The sequence below is a fragment of the Nyctereutes procyonoides genome, unplaced genomic scaffold (genome assembly GCF_905146905.1).
Source record: "Nyctereutes procyonoides isolate TBG_1078 unplaced genomic scaffold, NYPRO_anot_genome, whole genome shotgun sequence".
Lineage (NCBI taxonomy): Eukaryota > Metazoa > Chordata > Mammalia > Carnivora > Canidae > Nyctereutes > Nyctereutes procyonoides.
The window spans coordinates 22501636-22516762 of NW_026575048.1; the positions used below are offsets into that span (position 1 = coordinate 22501636).

Below are 15127 nucleotides of genomic sequence, written 5' to 3' on the forward strand. Positions count from 1 at the left end.
AAAAGCTGACTCACACATAATTGGGATTTGCTGTATGAGAAGAGCAGCCATCATTAGAAACAAAACATTTAAATCGTTTCCTTTGAAACAAAATTTTACATGTTGTATACTTTTCTTCACCTACAAACACATTTTGTTATTCCCTGGTATCTTGAATAAGCAGGATGGGAGATCTCTTTCCCTAAAGAGAAAAAAATTCATACATGCAGATGACATGGTTTTATTGTAGCAAGCTAGGAGTGACCTAAATAGACAGCTGGCCCTGTAATCTAATTACAAGAGAAAAATAAGGATCACAGATCAACTGTTCAAAAATTAAATAGTCTTCCTTTGTGGTAGCTCTCTTACAGTTAACAGTTCTATGTAGCCAACTAACTTCTTTAATTACTAGGCATTTATTTTCAATCATTTTATCATGAAGGTTATACTAGAAACTTAGTTTAGGAGATGATGCTCCACTGAGAGTTCATATGTGTGTGTTGGGGGGTCAGAATTGGAAGGGGTGCAGTTATTGGCCAAGGGCAGGGGAAGAGGCGTTTGGTTATATCTGGCTTTATAATTTGAGGAGAGGACATGCCTTATGACTTCGCTGATAACTTTGGGGCTTGTTTATTCTCTCTTACGTGTCTTGACATGAAACCAAAACTAAATCTTAAAAAAAATCTTGGCTCTGACTTGCTGTACCACCTCAGCCTGGCTCTGTATTTTGAGGGGTGGCTCCTCTTCTGATGCCGGTGTCCTTGTATGGTTTCTCAATATCCTTCAATTGAGTTGACTACAAAAGCCTATAATATTTGATATACAGAATAGATACCCTCAAGCTATATCTAGTAAAATTAGAACTTGCTGCCGCTTTAGACTTTTAAAGACTTGATTAAGAGGAATCATAATATGGAAGGACAGCCCAATGAATGTCAATTCATTCATTTGTAAGCTAGTGTGGGTTAGTCAGGGCAGCAAAGAGCTGTACATCACTATCACAGTCTCCACATTTTGCTACCTAAATCTGTTTATTTTCACACCTTATTTGCTATTGGCCAATTTTGAAAGGTATATAAAAACATTGTTATGAAAGTCCATGCTGTGTTAACTAAAAGGAATAATTAGGCTGCTGTTTACTATGTTCCAGAGTTCTTCCTGTGAGGACAGTCCATAGGGACATCTCTCTGATCTCAGTAGAGTTATGGTTGGAGTCCTTTGAGCACTGGTCTGCCTTTGTCTAATGGGCACTGATGGTAAGTTTTCTGTTAGTAAGTACATATAAGATCATGATGTTATAAATACCGCAAATTATAATTCTCCAGGTCCCTTGATATCAGGAAGTCTAACTTTCCTCCACAGACAATTCTGAGATTACTCAAGGATATTGGCATGTGTAACCCAAATGTCTCCTTAAGCCCAGTGGTATACTGGTAAATGTTTAACAACAAGCTATGTAGCAGAAATAGTTTTAGAATTACAGCATTTGCTAATTTCCTTAATGTAAATATTCCTCCCATGGCCAATATGACATCACTGAACATGGAGTTGGAAAAGAGATATACAGTAGCATATAGTATTTCCCCCAAACAGATATAAACAATCTCTAGACTATACAGTACAGTAAAATGTAGCAAACTAAATAGGATATGATGAGTTTTGAATAACCATTGCCTTTGTTTCTAGTAATTTATTTGTAAGTCTATATAGTTTAATTTTTATTTATTTTTTTATAGTTTAATTTTTAAATAATGGCCCTGTTTAACAGCTGGCTTGCAGAATTCCTGAAAGATTAACAATGGACTCCCATGAGTCAGTATAAGCTGGCTCCAGCAAACCACTATCTAAAGTCCCACTGGGCTGGGAGTCCCACTTAACAGTTTGCCCTTTGGTCTGAGATTAACAACGCTGGTCTAACAAGGAACAGGGCCTTACCGTGGTAATCCCTTTCCTGACTCTTGCCACATATTCATAAAGACAAAGAGGCAATTTCCTATATGCAATCAGAACCACTACCTGTCAGTCCGCTGCTCTAAAGTCTTTTGGTTTCCAGGTATGGGTGCTCTACAGGGCTGCTGCCAACCACAGTGCCTGGTCCAACCAATGTCTGTTACACCACTGGCAGCCTTCTCATGTCTCTGCTTCCAAGCTGCTGGCTTCCCTAACTGATGATCTCCACTCTGCCAATAGGACACTGCTCACATTCAGGTCAAGAGTCTCCTTAGTGTCAATAGCTGCCAAGTGGTGTTTCTCTCTTCTTGGTACCCACCTACCCTTGAACCTCATGGTGGCTCCAACTGCCTCTGTTGCTACTGCCTGTAACATTGTCTTCTCCAGCCTGCAGATCTCCACCTCTTACCTCTTCTTCTGTCCTCAATACCTTACCTACATTGTTTAAAGATTATTTATTTGAAAGAGAGAGCACACATGCATGCACATGAATGGGGAGGGGGAGAGGCAGGAAAAGAGAAAGAATCTCAAGCAGACTCTCAACTGGGCATGGAGTCCTATGTGGGGCTCCATCCCACAACCTTGAGATCATGACCTGAACTGAAATCAAGAGTCAAATGTTTAACTGACCAAGCCACCCAGGAGACCCTCTTATCCACATTTTAAAATCCAAATAAACTTTGAAAACTGAGTTTCACATAAATGTGGCACCAAAACTCACTTAACAAAGTAGGATAAAATGTAAAGGAGATATCCCTATTTTATTTTTCCAATTTTATTAAATAGGATTATATTCAGGTATAAGACAGGAGAGTTCCATAGTTGGTGAAATTATAGGTGATTTTTATATTTTGTCTTTGTATCCTTCAATGACTACATTATATTCTGGGAAGAAAAGGGAGCTGCTTTAATGGCAAATCTGACTTGTACTGATATAAGACATAATGTAGTCTTATTTATCTTACATGATGTGAATATTCATATGATTTTCTTTAAAAAAATAGCGTTTCAGATTATAGTGAGATGCCCCAGAAGCTGCTGGGGTGTTAAGTAATATATAGTATATGAACCAGTTAAACTTCAAAATCTGAGGAATTCTGAATCTGAATTCTTATATAATTCTTTTGGAAAGAGATCCTGTAGAAAAGTTGGCTGGGCCTCTAACGATATAGCTCTTTCATTTTGATAATTGCCCTTTCTTTCTCAGGATTCCAAAGCACTAGAAAACCTGGAGAAGGGGATGTCTGTGCAGTACTCAGGACCACTCTTCAATCCCTTCTGACTCCCACAACTCTGCTAAGACTAGCTTCTCTCTGAACCACTTGTGGTGATTTCCCTCAAGATGCTTACTTTCTCCTTGTGTAATAGATTTTCCTCTGGGCATCCCTTGTTCATTAAATGTTTGCATGTATTTAAACCCTAATCGTGGACAAGGCTCAAAGTTGTTTTGGTTTTTTTTCATAGGATTCACGGGCCCCATAAAAAATTGGAAGATAAGCAGCCACTTATTTAACTGTTCCCAGCATCCTGTTACTCTTTAAGAGGTTCATGGAAGAGATCTATGAAAGTGGGATCCAACTCCACAGCTGGTGTATTCAAATTCTAGTTCCAACTCATCTAGTATATTTACTCCACTTGCAACTGATCTTTTCCCTGGTTGCTAAAAAGTTTAGAATCATATTTGTGGCCTATCCCTAGCAAGCCAAGGGTTCCTTATGCCATGCACTTTGCATACAAAACTAGTGGCTTTATTTTATCTTTCCTACTTTGTTTTCTTTTGTTCTATTTTTCTCTGTACTTATTTTTAATTTATCCTACTGCATGTATTTTCATAAGCAATCTTAAATCCCTTCTTTTGATATAAAAGTGTTCTTTAATAGAACAAGAGTGTGATGAGCCATTTCTTTACCCCTAAAAGCCCCGAGATGAACTGGAAATAAGAGTCTGTGAAAACTACTCTATAATGGATCACGATTATAGCTTGTCACTTGTTCTATGTACAAGCAAAATCCCAAAATGAAGAAAAAGTTAGGGAGAAAAAAGGCATTAGAAAGTTCTAGCTCTAATAAGTCATCTGGGCCATTATAAAGCACTTGATTGGACAATGCTTCCTCCTTGCCCCTCAAAACAAACAAACAAACAAAAAAAACCTATGGTTTCTACTTTCCAAGTTTGTGAGATGGTACATGCATATTTAAGCATCTCAGTTTACATATACTGAAAGGGAGTATATCACAATTGTTAAGAATGCGAACTCTGGCACTAGATGACTAGCTTTGAATCCCAGATCTGTCAGTCACTTGTGTAATTTGGGGCTACCTATCTAATCATTCTGTACCTCAATTAATCCCATCTGTAAAGTAGAGATAATAGTACCTACCTCATAGGACTGGTTTAAAGATTAAATAAGATAATGTAGAAGATGTAAAATAGTGCCAGAGCACATACAGGAATCACGATGTTAGCTAGAATTAATGATACGTGAGAAGAAAAAGCACTGGCTTGAGCTTGGGATAGTATTTTGTCTTGAGTTTCTGGACAAACACCTTAAGAATGAGTAAAGACCTCTGATCTGACTACCCTCTTAGAACAGGCCAAAAACTCTGGCTTGCCTGGATCCTTTGCATGGCTACTCTTCCTCTACCTCTCTAGAGGCAGAATTATGTATTAGGAAGAACACCTGGGCAACCAACCTTTCTGAACTTCCATGTTTCTTTGCCCCTCTCTTCTATATGCTAGATAATTGGTGGGTCTACCTTGCAGAAGCTTACAGTGGATTGCAGGAGATAAATGCATAAACAATTGCAAGGCAGGATGATTAAGCAATATAATGGAGGTATGAACAAAGAAAGCATTGGGGAAAAAAAAATAGTACGCACGAGGCACCTGGGTGGCACAGTCACCTGAAGCACCTGCCTTCGGCTTAGGTCATGATCTGGGAGGATGGGAAGCCCCATATCAGGCTCCCTGCTCAGCAGGGAATCTGCTTCTCCCTCTCCCTCTGCTCCCCCCCCCCACCAGTCTCTCAAATAAATAAAATCATAAAAAAAATAGTATGCACAAAGTGGACATAAATATAAGATGCGTGGAACAGAGTACAGAAGGTAGGGAGCGGTTCCCACGTAAAATATTATTGCTGACCGTTCCAGAGCCCACTTTAACATATATTTCATCCAGGGACACTCGGGCAACTAGTCTTGTGGAACGACAGGGTACGATACCCCTTATTTGCAATGTCAAACTTTTCCAGCATAGTATAACCCCTTCTGGCTTCCCAAACGCGCAAACTTGGGATTCCACCAGGGGTAGTGTGGTCCACGTTTTCCGGTGAACGGAAACGTGACTTGCTTGCAACACTAGGGAAGGAAGCCAAGAAGAGAAAAGCGAGGCGGGAAGGGCCCAACAACGCTGCGTGCGGGGCGCCCCGGCCCGAGCAGCCGGGAAGCGGGACGGTCAGCGCTGCCCACGCGCGCTCCGCGGAAAGGGAGCTTCCCGGGCCCCAGCGAACCCCGCAGCCTCGGGGCGCCTGCGCAGTGGCCGCGGCGATTCGGCGCAGTGGCCGCGGCGAGGGAGCGCGACGCACCTGCGCGGCGGCGGCGGCGGCGGCGGCGGCGGCGGCGGGAGAACCGAGTCCAGTGCGATTGCGCGAAGGCCAGGGCGGGGGGGAGGCGGGGGGAGGCCGCGGAGGCGTGCGCCGTGCGCCTGCGCGGAGGGCTGCGTGGCGCGGTGGCGGGGAAGGGCGGTGTGCAGTGAGTGGCGCTGCGGGTGGGGCCGTCGGCGGCGCTGGTGAGCTTTGCGGAGTTGGGCGGTGCCGAGGAGGAGGAGGTGGCGGCTGGGTCTGACGCGGCCCGGTTCGTGGGGCCCCACTTGTTTATTTATTTATTTACCTTGTGTGCCTCCGAGGGTACGCGCGCTCCACTACTTGGCGGGGAGGGGGCGGGGGGAGGGCCCGGGGGAAAAAGGGGGAGTTGGAGCCGGGGTCGAAACGCCGCGTGACTTGTAGGTGAGGGAGCGCCGAGCCGTCGCCGCAGCCTCCGCCGCCGTGAAGCCCTTGTTCCCGCGGCCGGGAAGGAGCGTCTGGTGCCGACAAGATGGCGGACGGGGAGCTGAACGTGGACAGTCTCATCACCCGACTGCTGGAGGGTGAGTGCGGGGCCCGGCCGGCCGCGGGGAGGGGGCGCCCCCTTCGGCGCTCGTCTCCCCTCCGCCGCCCAAGCCCGTAGGGGGACCCCCGTTCCCGCCCCGCGGCGGCCGCAGAGGGGGGCCGGGAGGCTGCTGGGCCGGGGGCTGAGGGGGGAGCGGCCTCCGGGAACACGGTCGCGGGGAGGCGGTGCGAGAGGGGCCGTCTCCGCGGGCGGTGCCCCCGCCGGCCCTCGGGCACCGTCACGGCCTCGCGCCGGCCGGGGCGGGGGGGGGGGGCGAGCCAGGGGCGCCGGGTGACCCTTCCCGAGGAGGGTGCGAGGGCGCGGGGATGCGGGCTTCTGTGCATTGTGTGCCCGTGGAACGTGTATTTCTTCTCTGTTCTCTTTGTGCATTGCCCTTGGCTGCCTCTGATTCTTGTTCCGGGGAGTGAATTTTATGAGAACCTTCTCGTTGAGACCATTGTTGGATCTCCTCGGCGCTTTTAACACGATGCTACGGGACGAACTCTGATTAAAGAGAGGATAACATTAGCGGGAGTGGAGAACCTCTTGTTTATTTATTTATTTATTTATTTATTTTTATTTTATTTTTTTTGAAATTTTGACTCAGTGAAATAGAAGTCTCTGATCGAGCTGAAGGTGCACCCAGGAAAGAAATAGGTAGACGCGTTTGCTGACGGGATTGGCTTTCGGGTCTGAGAATTCACGAACAGGTTTGAGCAGGATTTTAAATTCTGCACAAACTTAGGAAAGGTGTGAGGTGACGCCTCTCCTGTGTTTAAAAGGTATTGGATTGGCAAGTCTTTGAAGTTTCCGGGTGCTTTTGTTTTTATTGAAGAGTTCTATGCCTGGATGGAGGATTGAGGGAAAGGGAAGAAAGAGATGGGAGAGGCCGGGATAATATTCAGAGTTGATCGCAAGTCTTCCGTTTGTGAATCCCTTTACCCCTAAAATTTACATCACCGCTAGTCGCTTTGTGAGTGTGTAGAAAACAAGTTACAGGCTTTTTAAAAAAAATTTAGTCTTCTCTGTTGGAAACGTCGGAGTGCATACGCACTGGCGGACTTCTTGCTTTCAGATCACCTGAAGGTAACCGTTTACTACGGTGAAGCGCAGTGTATGCTTGTAGTTTGTATTTTGGGGGACGGACGGGGAGGGGGCGGGCTAGTTCCCTTTCCCAGTCGGTATCTCATCCGTTGTGTGTGTGCCCGTTGTGTAACAAACTGCGGTTTATTTGCTCCAGATGTGAAAGCTTTCCAGCAGTCTTTTAAGAGTAAAGTTTTACCAGGAACGCTTACTTACCTTTTCCTTTACTACCAAGTTATTCCTGGGAGGCCCCCTGGTGCCTGTAGTCAGCGTTCACTGCTTAAGACTTGGTGGACTTTTAACAGATGTGAACATCTTGCTGGGTATATGAGATACTTAACTTTGGAAAAAAAGAATTGTAGTTTGTAATTGTGCATTGTTCTAAGAGGGAACTTAGGACATTTTAATGTCTCGTTAACTTTTTGGGGAAGCCCAGGCTCACTAGTTTTGTTTTGTTTTTTTTTTTTAATCCATTTTTAGAGTTGGTTTGTAAATTTAACTGTTTTAAAACCTGATGTTTGTATCTCAGCTTCTTCACTTCTACTTTTAATACACTTACGTATTTGTATACTTTATAGGCATAGAACAGTAGATTTATGTTTTCAAGTGTTTAAGCTTGAACTTTTTAAGTCAGATGCACTTTTTTTTTTAAAGATGATCAGTAGCTTCACTAGAAGCTTGTTCAAGTTTATTGGAAGAAAGATATGGAAGGAAAAAGGCTGAGTGATTCCATTAGTTTTGTGAATTCAAATTAAATGTTCGGTTCTGGCTTTGGACGATCTTTCTTTCTCTCCTACCTTACCCTCCCCCTGCCTTTTTTTTTTTTTGGTGAGAAATCTAGTCTAGACATTTTTCCTCTTTTACGTTAACAAGAATTTATTGACTTGCTTTAGGTTAGTCACCAGGAACCCAAAGAGAAAATACAGGCTCTTTATCCAAAAGAGCTCCCAGTCTAAAGTGATTTCTGGGCTTTTCCACCCTCCTCTCAGTTCATATATTCAACACCCTCCCATCAGTAGAGTTTCATTCTTTTTTTTTTTTTTTTTAAGATTTTATTTATTTATTCATGAGAGACAGAGACACAGGCAGAGGGAGAAGCAGGCTCCATGCAGGGAGCCGGATGCCGGATTCGATCCCGTGTCTCCAGGATCACACCCTGGGCCGAAGGCAGGTGCTATACCGCTGAGCCACCCAGGGATCCCCTCATTACTTGCTTCTTAATCCCGGGAAATATATTTAGTTTGACAGTACCTTCTTGGGATTCTTAGGTTCTGCAGCCTCCTTCTCTTTTCCCTTTCCAAAATCTCGACCTGTGCAGAGACATCCAGAACAGACTTGGATTTTCTAAAAAGTAATTATTTTTAGTATTTAAGTGAAAAAAAAAATGTTTTTGTCTGCCTTGGTTTTCAGTAATATTACTTGCTCGTTAAATTTAACTCAGATTCAAATGATGGTACTTTGTAAAGCTGCCTAGCAGAATAACTGTAGTTAGGTTTTGTTTTTTAAGTTCTAAATGAACATATAAGTTAAAATTTGGTCAGAATGTCTCCACATTAGGGGGAGAAATTAGGACTTCATCCCATTTTAAAATGTTGATCATATGGGATCCCTGGGTGGTGCAGCGGTTTGGCGCCTGCCTTTGGCCCAGGGTGCGATCCTGGGGACCCGGGATCGAATCCCACGTCGGGCTCCCGGTGCATGGAGCCTGCTTCTCCCTCTGCCTGTGTCTCTGCCTCTCTCTCTCTCTCTCTCTCTCTCTCTCTCTCTCTCTCACTGTGTGCCTATCATAAATAAATAAAAAAAAATTTAAAAAATAAAAAAAATTAAAAAAAAATAAAATGTTGATCATAATTCCAAAGCATGTTCTCAATTTTTTCTTTATTATATCAAATTACCAATCAGCTTTTAGTAACTACATTTTATGAGTTATTCTGTGTTTTTTCTTTTTTGGAGTGGACATATGACTGATAATATTTTCAAAGCGCTTTTAGAACATTTAAAAATTTATTTAATACAAAACCATATGCTAATTTTTTGTGTGAATAGTGCATATCCCTCCAGTATATTGGGTTAAGTTTTACTTAGAACTAAAAGCCAAAGACACCTGCCATACTGTTCCCTGTAGTGACCCTGTTACCACATTCTTGTAGCTTATAATAGTGCTCTTGACTGTTTAAATTAAATCTAGTTTCTGTGGATGTCCTGGAAAACCCAGTGAAGGCTTTTTACTTTGATCATTAGTTCCAAAAGGAGTTAGAATGGCAGTGGGAGTATAACATAATCCCCTTGCAAACTTTATTCAAATTATAAATGTTGCTTTATTTTGGGAGGAGGTAAAGTGAAATGAGTAGATTGATGTGTTTGGGAAGAGGATAGGGTGAAAAATTGCTTCCCATTAGCTCTGTTCCCAACTAGACTTGATCCAGGTGTTTAAAAACTGGGTTGTACCTGTTGATAATGAATACATGCTTATTATATATATCATATTTTATTGTGTATATTATATGTGTATATATATGCCTGAAATTTGTGAACCTTCTGTGATCATTTCCTTTCTTGTGGATTATGTACTCTAAAAATTCAGTTAGGCTAAGACAGACTAAGCCTATAGGAAGTTTTCTTATATGTCCTTTTGAAGATTAAAAAAGAATGGATTTGAGAAAATGAAGTAGATTAATAAAAACACATTAAAGCTCTCTTTTTAAATAAAAGCCTTATTGAGATATAATTCACATACTGTGTAATTTACCTATTTGAAGTGTATAATTCAATGGTTTTTAGTATATTCACAGTTGTGCAGCCATCACCACAATCAATTTTCGGACATTCTTACCACCACCACCCACCCTCAAAACACAACCCTGTTACCACTAGCCCCTTGCTTCTTAATCCCGGGAAATATATTTAGTTTGACAGTACCTCTTTTTCCTTTCATCCCTCTCCCAGCACTAGGTAACCACTATTCTTTCTGTCTCTATGGATTCTGCCTGTTACAGACATTTCATATAAATAAAAACATATAATATGTGGTCTTTGGTGATTGGCTTTTTTTGATGTTTCAAAAATTTATGCATATTGTGCCATGTCTCAGTATTTCATTCCTTTTGTGAATGAATAATCCATTGTATGAATATACCCCATTTTATTTATTCATCACTTGAGAATATTAGGGTAGTTTCCCCTTTTGGCTATTACGAATAATACCACTATAAACATTCATGTACAAGTTTTTGTGTGGGCACTTACTTCTCTTGGGTATACAGCTAGGAACTGAATCGTGTCATACGGTGAGTCTATATGTTTAACCTTTTGAGGAACTGCCAGTCTGTTTAAAGCCTCACCCCCCCACCCCAATTTCAGTTGTTTAATTATGACCCAGAATTCTAAAGGTTAAGCAGTTTGAAGGAAGTGCTAGTAGTCTAGGTGCTCCTGGTGACCTCAGCTTCGACCTCAGCTTCCGCAGGGAAAGTGTGTATAGATTCAAAACCAGATTTGTTAGGAAAAAGCAGGTTGAGGAATAGGGATGATCATCTGAGGGATACTTTCTCTCCTAACTTCTTCCTGAATGAGAAGCTAGAGGATATATAAAGGTGTGGTACATTTTTTTAACTGATTCAGAAATAAAGTTTGTTTTCCTCTTAATTCATTCCAGTAAGTGAGAGAAAAGTTTTAAGTAGTCCAAAAGTGTTTTTGTTTTGTTATTTGAATGTGGAGCTAGAGATTTTCTGGTAAATACTTAAATACAAGATTAGAATTCATTGGGATTTAGAAATCTGTTTCTATCTGAATCTAGAGACAGGATTATATTAAGACTTAGGTTTAATGGGGAAGATAGCAAATTGTATCTAGTAGGCTTTTTTTTCTTTTATTTTCCATGCTTACTGTTTAACAGTATTCATTAATGTGGCATGTGTTCTCAATTCTAACAGGTAAAATAATACAGGTATATAAGAATGTCAAGATATCTAGAAACAATAACTAAAATCATTAAGTACTTCTGAAACAAAGCTTATTCTGGAAGACTTGGGATATAGGGATGCTAAGAGAAGAAATGGTTTGTAAATGCAGGGCTGCTGGTGGAGGATGGGAATTCCCAATTGAATCTTCTAGGATTTAATTTTGAGTGGATGCAAATGTATACCCTTATGCAGCAATCCGTTCCCTTCTGGCAGCTCTAAGTAGCCATTTCAAGGCTTACTTTTCCTGGAAAAATAGAGGATCAGTGAATATAGGAAGGAGAAAGTGATCAGGGTCACATCTCTTGTACAACTCTACTTTTCCCCAGGATTGAATTGGATTACCTTTGAAATCTTGGTTATTAGTAGGTGGAATGCAATTTTTTTTACATCTCATTCTCTGAGATATACCATGCAACAGGGACTTTCCATCTGTTAATAAAATTGAAAATGCTTTAATGGAAATTAGTCTTTATTCTACAGCTAGAGGTGGAAGACTAAAAATGCAGAAACTCATTCTGAAGTTAAGCAAGTATAAATAACCAGTAGCCAGTCTTTTCCTAGTGATGGAGAATTCAGCCCCTGCTCTAGGTTGGTATCTGTAATGCAGTAGAAAAAGTAATAAAAGGACAGCGGCAGTTGGCCTTTATTCTGCTTCTATTCACATGTGTAGCAGAGTGATTTATGAGATCAGATAGATAGATAAATATATCTCCTTTCTCAAAATCCCAGGCCTCAGGACTCTTTCTGCCTTCCCAGATTTACCTGTGTCTGTGCAAGGACAAGAGGTGTTTAAGTAATAGTTGGAGCATTGCCTTTGGGTTCTGATATATGCCAACACTATGTAATTTGGAGGTTTTGACACAGTTGTTTCACTGTAAAGGAATTTTGTCCCCAGAATGTTCATCAGAATATTACTAAATTCCCATCTTTTCCCCTAATTTTACCTCCCATTTCAAGATGAGAGAAATCAAAAGTTACTTTTCATAATAAAAGAAGTTTAAGGACATCTATTATATAGCTTTCTTTAATGTTATATTTTATGGCTATAATGACTTTTTATTTCAGTTAGTAAATTGAAAAGGAAACTTCATAGGTATTTGTAGGTTTCATCTATGTTATTTGAATATTTATCAGATATTTGAGCCAACGTAATCAGAGAAAATGCCCAGGCTTCTGAGTGAGAGACAGATCTAAATTATACAGTGACAGAAAGGAGGACTGTATTTTATGAACATCAGGCCTAAACTCCAGTAGTTATGCGTTACACTAATCCTGAATGATAATCAGATGTTTACTCAGTTAATGTATTTACTCAAGATTCATCAGTATTGATACAGTGGTAGGTGATGTTTATACTGGTTTAAGGTACAGGTTCTGCATGTTTTTAATTTCAGCTCTGGCCCAATTTCTTCTGCATGTTGGGGGTGATACTAAGTATATACTTCATAATGCATCTGTAAAGATTGAACAGATAAAACACTTTGAACAATTCTTAATACATAATAAAAGCTCAGAAAATGTTAGCTGCTGTTAATATTTAGTATAAATCTGAACTGTAATGGAGGGCTTTTTATGCTGCTGAGCTCTGAACACTCCCCATAGTAATATTTGAGATAGCTATTCCTTGTGAGGATCTAACATATTGTGTCCTCCACATTGTATTAATCGCATACAACCACTCTTCTCTTTTTTTTTTCCCCCACTCTTCTCATATATGTGTATGTATGTGTAAAAGACTTCTTTCGTATTTCCATCATCCAGAGTTTGTAATCTGGCTTGACATGCTAGTGTTGGTGTTGAGAGGCAGATATTTCTAGGCAGAATAACATGGTGAAAGGTAATTTAAGGAGATTTGTTGTATGCCTTCTTTTGGCTAGGGACTGGAGCAGTGGGTTTCAAACTTTTTGAGTCTTAGGACAACATTATATTCCTCAAAAGAATAGAGGATAAGAGCTTTTATTTATGTGTGTTACTGGTACTGTGTTAGAAATTAAACAATTAAAATAATTTTTTAGTTCATTTAAAAATAATAATGACCCATTACATGTTAGCATAAATAATGATTTCTAAAGCAACAAAAAATGTGATAAGTAAATCCCTGTAATGTGTGCTTTTATAGAAGTTAATCATACAGATAGGTATTTGGAAAATGAAGGAGTATAAAGGTTAGTTGTAATATGGAATCTGATATATCAGTTTTTTTCTTACTTTTCATGAAAATGCATTGATCTTGCACTTTAAATGTATCTTACACATTCTTTGCAACATGCATTGGTCATTTGGAAAATACTGGTTAAACTGAGTTATGCGGATGTTCACATGTTGAACACATCTTACACAGTATTTAAAAAATCATATTTGGGGCAGCCCGGGTGGCTCAGTGGTTTAGCACCACCTTCAGCTCAGGGCCTAATCCTGGAGACCGGGGATCGAGTCCCACATCACGCTCCTTGCCTGGAGCCTGCTTCTCCCTCTGCCTGTGTCTCTGACTCTCCTTCCCTCCCTCTCTCTCTCTCTTTCTGTGTCTCTCATGAATAAATAAATAAAATCTTTTTTAAAAATTGTATTTTTTAATATTGTAAGATTTCAGAAAAATCATACTTGTTAGTACTACAAGATTTCTGAAGTTTTTTTAAGTATGGAGAAGCTGTCAAGTTCGTGGTGCTGGATACAAGGTTTTCAAAATTTTAACGTTTTAAAATTTTGGTTTTATCATTAGCACAAATGCTGTCAGTTGTTTTCCATGAAATGACAGACTCACTTTGTTCATTTTCAACAGTATCTGTTAAATACCTAATTGTAAATAACTATAGTTTGTCAGTTGTGCTTTCCAATAAAAAAGATGTTCTGTGAAAAATGTGCCTTGTTGGGCTTGTGGGTAAAGCAGTCACATGAGTGCTATTCTTGAAGACAACCATTGTGCTTTGGTATACAGAAATGGACACTTTCCACTTCATTACACAAAATATTAAAAAGGTATATACTCAACGATGGAAATTTAATAAAATTGATAATTTTTACTACTCGAGGGCGTTAAGTGACACTTAATTTTTTTGTGTTTCACTTTAAGTGCATGGCAGTGAATGCCATCAGTGACTACCAGTACAGCTTGGTGCCACTGATTTGGTTTGTGCTATGGTGCTAGCACTTTTGCCCACTATTGCTTTTGTACCATGCAGATGTCAACATAGTGGAGAAGGGGATCACACTTTGATAATCACAGAACTAGGGGACTTTTCTTCTGTTCTGAAATATCTAGGTCTTACTTGTATCTGTTATTTTTCTTCCTTACTGTTTTCTCATTAATTGCTTACTAGTGTATCTGTAATCAGTTTTTGACTTATGGTTATTCACAGGGCCCATTGAGAATTTATGAAAGCCATAGGCCTTCTCAGAAAAATATGTATGTTCACATAAGTACACACTATTATGGTTTGAGGTATTACACAGACCTCCTGAAGGCCACATTAATTATTCCTATTAGCAGATTTAAGATAAATGGAAAGTATGACAGCTCCCTAATTGTTTCACTTAAAACAAAAATTACACATTTTAGCCACTTGTAAGATTTTTATTTATTTATTTATACTTTATGTGGCTTAAAGGGAGACTTATGTGCTAAATATGGAAAAATTGCCATTTTATCCTGCAGAAAAAAATTAGGAAATTTAGGAAGTCTGGATTTAAGTTAACTTTGCTATTGATTCATATATAACTTTGAGTGAGTTTGGGGGCGGGTAGGATAGAGTAGAGTAAGTGTGAATTAAAATATTAAAGGTTAATGAGGATTACTAAGATTTCATGGGGCAAACATGATAGTGGAGTTGCTTCTCTTTTCTTGGCATCTTTTGTTTTAGAGAAGGCAGTTACTAGTAAGAACTTGCTGGAGAAAACAGGTGGTTATTGAAACAAAATTAGTATGTACACCATATGCACAAAAATACCTGCATTTCACATACTGTTTGTAATTTAAAAGACAACCCTGCATTTAAAAATTTTTTTAAGTTAATA

At 40.2% G+C, this 15127-nt stretch overlaps 1 protein-coding gene across 2 annotated transcripts in view; it reads left to right on the forward strand.

Annotated features, from left to right (window-relative positions):
* Positions 1–5638: 5638 nt before the first annotated feature.
* The window catches only part of PPP1CB (protein phosphatase 1 catalytic subunit beta), a 39528-nt gene continuing 30039 nt past the window's right edge, over positions 5639–15127 (forward strand). Inside the window, exons 1-2 of one of the 2 annotated variants that reach the window (XM_055327099.1) lie at positions 5639–5715; positions 5933–6072. In XM_055327099.1, coding sequence (XP_055183074.1) covers positions 6021–6072 — 52 coding nt within the window. In that variant the 5' untranslated portion in view covers positions 5639–5715; positions 5933–6020. The other variant, XM_055327098.1, reaches the window with a different exon arrangement.